The 5,541-nt window shown below is 36.4% G+C and overlaps 1 protein-coding gene across 1 annotated transcript in view; it reads left to right on the top strand.

Moving 5' to 3' along the window:
* lrrc41 (leucine rich repeat containing 41) overlaps positions 1-4,540 on the top strand; it is a 15,028-nt gene extending 10,488 nt beyond the window's left edge. Inside the window, exons 9-10 of the mRNA XM_020530807.2 lie at positions 2,610-2,685; positions 3,721-4,540. Of these exons, the coding sequence (XP_020386396.2) occupies positions 2,610-2,685; positions 3,721-3,961 (317 nt within the window). The 3' untranslated portion in view covers positions 3,962-4,540. The remainder of the gene's footprint in view (positions 1-2,609; positions 2,686-3,720) is intronic.
* The last annotated feature ends 1,001 nt before the right edge of the window (positions 4,541-5,541 follow it).

Below are 5,541 nucleotides of genomic sequence, written 5' to 3'. Positions count from 1 at the left end.
TTTTTTTTTTTTTTTTTTTTTTTTTTTTTGTTTGGTTTTTTTGTTTTGTCCTTCCAAGTGAACAAGTTCATATATTCTCACATTTGCCCATTAATTTACACTATTTGCCAACTTTTGTGGATTTTTTTAACCTGATATTGATAGCTTACTTTCCTACATGGTTTGGTTTCATGGATAAGTTTTTAATTTTTTTTTTCATTCGTGGGATGTAGGCATCATTGCCTAGGCCAGTATTTAGTGCCCATCTCTAACTGCCCAGAGGACAGTTAAGAGTCAACTTCAGTGTTGTGGCTCTGGGGTTCCACATGGGCCAGACCAGGTAAGGATGGCACATTTCCTTTTCCAACGGACATTTAGTGAACCAGATGAAATTTAACAATTGACAGCGGTTACATGGTCATCATTTAGCCTAACCTTTTATTCCAAACTGTATACCATATAAAGTCACCATAGTCTTAACAGACCATAGGGCTGCTCTCTCATTAGAAAGATGACTGTGGTGGTTTAACCTGAGGTCACCATGCTTCGGGTGAGGGAGAGGTTGAGAAGGAGAGTCCTTCATGGTAACCTCAGCCAGTGTAGGAATTGTGACCGTGGTGTTGGCGTAACTCTGCATCGCACGCAAACCAGCTAACCAACACCAGAAGATAGCAACCAATGCACTTTAATAAGATCTGCTTTCATGCCCTTATTAATCATCTTTTAATCAGGTCAAAACACTTCGATCCAAATTTCTTTCCTTCAAAATGAATGTGAAATTCTGTCATACTGTGTTCATTGTTGCCCAGGGCCACCTTTACAAAGGGGTTATTGATTAATCTTGTCTTGTGCTTATCCATTTTTGAGGTATGTGAAGGAGCAATGATTCGTTTCACTGTAACGCATAATGCTTTACCTGTGCACCATGTCCTCCTAGCATGCATTCAAATACAATGACACATCTTGTGTTACCATTTCATTTACAGAAGTGCTTACCTAACTACTAACTAATAAAAATATTCTGACCTACTGTTTTTCAAAAGACTATTCCAGTGTTTTCCAGTTGCCCGTAATCATTGAAATATTTAAGTTTCTTCATGACATGAAGGACCCATTTTTAGAATCTGCCCATAAGTCTTTCCTTGTGAAAACTGGTGTGCAGAAATTAGTTTACAAGTATTCCTCAATGCACTACTATTTGCACAGCTTTAAGCTTCTCTAATTTCTTTTTGATGTTTAGTCATTCCTCTCTTGCTCACTTATCAATTCTAGTGGTCAGATTAAATATCTTGATTCTTCTCGTCACCAAAAAATCTCAATGCTTCTTGACACCTTGTAATTTTCAGTTTGATTTGATCATTTTCTTCTGATTTATGAATGGAATGTAGTTTTGGTTTTTGTATTTGTTCCTGTTCTGTGTGCCCAGTGTGTTTTATGGCTTCATTATCATTGAATTGGTGAACTGCCAGCACTACGCATGTTTGTTTTGCAAGGATAGGAAATAAAGTGAAACTTCAATAGGTAGATTCTGTTTTTAGAACTGAAGTGAAGATGTGAAGGAAGCAGCAGTCTATAGTAACGAGGAATGCTTTTCATATATAAAATATTACAACCATAAGACTTGAAACACTAAAATAATGATTGCCAGACATGCCTCTAGCTTTCCCATATTGCAGCCATACACTGATTTTTAAATGCTTCTGTGAAATGGTTGCCTTACAAGGAGAGATTGAACAAGTTGGATCTATGCATGTTGGAGTTTAGAAGAATGAGAAGTGATCTGATTGCAACATCATACTCTGAAGGGGCTTGGCAGGGTAGATGCTGAGATGATATTTCCCCTTGTGGTGAAATTTAGAGCTGGAACACAATTTTAAAAATAAAAATACCTTTTCTTTTTTTGTTACTTCTAGAGGATTGTTAATCTCTGCAGTTCACTTTTCCAGTGAGTAGTTGAGCCTGGATCATTCAACATATTAAAGGCCAAGTCAGACTGACTTTTTAATTAACAAGTGAGTTGAGGTTTATGGCACATAGGTGGGAGAGTGGAGTAACAGTCGTGACCAGATCAGCCCTGATCTTACAGAATGGAACGGTTGGCTAAATGGTCTAATCCTGCTCCTATTTATTTTGATCTTATGACATGTAATGCCCATGTTTTGATGGTGAATGATGAGCAGAAACAGAAATGGCCTTGTGATCATCAATTACATTCAGTAACTGACTTCACAGCTTTGGCTAGATGTGAATAGGTTTGCAGCATTCTTATTATTTTTTTTTTTGTTTGCTAGTATTTTTGAAAGTATCTTTTTGTTCATAACCATAATTGAAGACCTGTTTTTGAAATACAATTCTTCGTAACACAGAGGGTGTGAGCTACTTATTGATTTCGAAGAGAAGCTAACAGTACATTTGCTTAATCTTTTGGAGGGGGAACTACTTTCAACTAATTGCGTTCCTTAACCCACTTTCTTGCCCCGAAACTCATGCATATACTGTTCTTCTTCAGAAAGTCAATGCATAAATTTTTTCCAACTTTTTTTTTTGTAGAAAATTGTCATAAATTCTGGAGTTGTGGCTGTTCTTAATTATTAGTTTGTACATCACATTGCTGTTCTTATGGTTACCAGGGAATGATGGTTTGCTCTCATTGGCGAAATTGTTTACTCAAGATTCATTGTCATGCATCTCTAGCTTGAATGTCAGGTAATCATTTTTAAAATATTTTTCTTCACTCCACATACATCATTCTGGCTGATAAGATGTAATCACTTGGTCCAAGGTTGGTCTTAGGTTTTCAAAAATGGCATGAAATTACTTGTGCTCAGATTTCAGAACAAGAGGAAAACATTCTCTCCTTTTGTGGTACCTAACCATTCAGTCTGATAAAAATTAGAGGTAATCAGTTGTCTTCATCCAACATCAAATGAGACAAATGTTTCCTATATTCCCTTTTTCAAAATTTCCGCTCTCCTATATCTTCCTACATTGTTCTCTGCCTACATGCTGGGTCATCTAATTTCAGGCCTTTTTGTTTTGGACCTAGTTACTTTGAAATCTAGGGGACAGCCCAGCATATCTCTTCAGGTAGAAGTGGGACTGGGATCCAAGTTTTGCCACAGCTGAGATCAGCGACCCAGATTATGGAGGATCTCTGTTTTGAATGTGCCTTCATGCAACACTGTATTGGTGGTGCTTCACTCTACATAGGTCTACCTGGTTTGTTTGTTTTTTTTTGGAATAGCATATTATGGTTACATGAAAACCACCTCTGATGGCTTTTGTTTTCTAGGCCAATAGAGATTTCCATTCTATCTATTTGAAAAACTGCTTAAAGCTGCAGTTGACAATTTATGAATTTGTTTAAACTTTAAACTTTAATATGATTCAATAATATAGGGTGAAAAACAGTGGATTACTCTTCTGAAATATTTGCAAGAATATAGCATAAGTGGAATATTTTAATGTTGTACTAATTTCAGAGGTGATGGATATCTATCCAGTTCCATAATGCTGTCATAAACAGAGCAGAGTGACAGGCTGATTGGATTGTAAGGCAAATCCATATTTTGAGATTGGGTCATAGTTGAGGTTACATTCGAAGCAAAGCTGACTGGATGTTTGAGGTAGTTACATTTAACCCTACTAGCAAAGATCTTTATTACATAATAAGTGCAACAAAATTAATTATTGGTTAATGACTCTATTGAATGAAATCTCATTATCATTTTGTTTTAAAAGTGCAAATTGTATTCGAGGAGATGGATTACTCAAGTTTGCAAAGTTACTTCTGACCTCTGAATCGGAACTACCTGGTGGTCTGAAGCTGAAGGAATTAAACATAAGCGAGAACTTGTTCTTCAGAGAGCCCGCACTTACTCAGGAAGCACTTGAACTCTTCAAAAACAGATGTCATGTAATCACAATACAGTCTCTTACTGAGCCATCGCAAGCATTTGCTGACTACATCAGTGTAATGTAGACATTCCAACATCCAATGGCCTCTTTCTGAACTATTATAAATTGGTAATTTCAGAGCTTGTGATTATTTTACTTCATTTACATCCTGAGCCATTCTGATTATTGCAATTGGAATGTCTCCATTTAATTGATACAGGACTGAATGCAGCTCCAAGAAAAATAAATGTCAATCGTGTACTTAGAAAACCATAATTCTTTCTTCCTTGGCTGGCTTAGGATCCAAACTGGTCCAGAGCACCAATGGCAGCATAAATGATGGGCTACTTCATATCTTTGTATGTTTTTGGGAGGGAAAATGAGTTATGCAATTGGACTGTATTTCTCAGTTTTTATTAGAAATTATTGGAATTCATTTTTAGTGTAGCATTTTGTACTACGTATTTCATTTTTTGTTCTATTTTTGAAGGAAACTGATGGGCTATCCTCTTGAGGGTGGGTTGACAACCATTTGACAACACGTTGAGCTACAGTGTTAGTTAACTAACTTCTGATCCCCTAACATTGTTTTCTAGATCATGTTTTAGTATTCCAATTATTGTGAAGCTTTGTTATGTCATAAAGTTCTTTTTGCTCAGAAAAATGGTTGGTTGGTTTGTTTGCTTGTTTGTTTGTTTACACAAACATGATTTAAGATTAGCTTTGCATAGCCTTTGTCATGGCTGTATAACCTGTATGATGAATTGACTATTGGATCACAGCTTCATATGCATCTCGCCATCACAGACACCTGTAAATGAGACAGACACAGTGAACCTTGACACTGAGAGCAGTGACCTCTGGAGGCTAACTGTTTGGTAGGGCAGTAGGAGAGGGAGCAAAAATTGAATGAAAACATAGGCCCAAAGAAAAGAGACCAATGTATCTTGCCCCTACTCAGCCCACTGTCTTCCTCCGCAGCAAATAGGCAGAGATTACCATACCAGAATGGGCTCTTCAACTACACCAGGCAATACTTGAGTGTTGACTGTCTTCCATCTCATTAGATAAAGATGATCAGAATATATAATCCACCCTATATCGTTAACTAAAAGCAAAATTCAATGAAAAATGCTGGAGAAATGCAGCAGGTTTGGCAGAATCAGTGAAGAGAGAAGCAGAGTTAACATTTTGAGTCTAATGTGACACTTCTCTGCAACTGTAACGTTACACTTGTAATTCTGTGAAACAGTTACAAAGATTCTGCTTTTGGATAATCTCAGCCATTAATAATAAAACAAAGTATGTTTACAGTGAACTGGGAAAATCTGAGGAGTTCAAAAGTAAATTTTTGATGCAGAATCACTTTATAAGAGGCTTAAATGCCATGAACAAATGAAAGGGAATTAGACAATGTAAAACTAAGAAAAACACAAATGCCAGAAAAAGCCCACATGCTTTTGAATGAGAGATATAAAGAAAACCACAAGGTAGCAAAAAGTTAGTTAAAAATTGCAACAGTAAGTAGCAAGTGCTATCAAAATTGAACAAAGTCTTTTATTATTGGGCAAATCTTGTATGGTCTCTTATGGTATAAGCCTCTGAAAACTGTTATCAGTGAAAATCAAGAAATAGTGAATAATATCAGTGTTTACAGAAGAAGAC

Source organism: Rhincodon typus, chromosome 10, assembly GCF_021869965.1.
Source record: "Rhincodon typus isolate 14 chromosome 10, sRhiTyp1.1, whole genome shotgun sequence".
Lineage (NCBI taxonomy): Eukaryota > Metazoa > Chordata > Chondrichthyes > Orectolobiformes > Rhincodontidae > Rhincodon > Rhincodon typus.
This window is presented reverse-complemented; position numbering and strand designations above follow the sequence as displayed.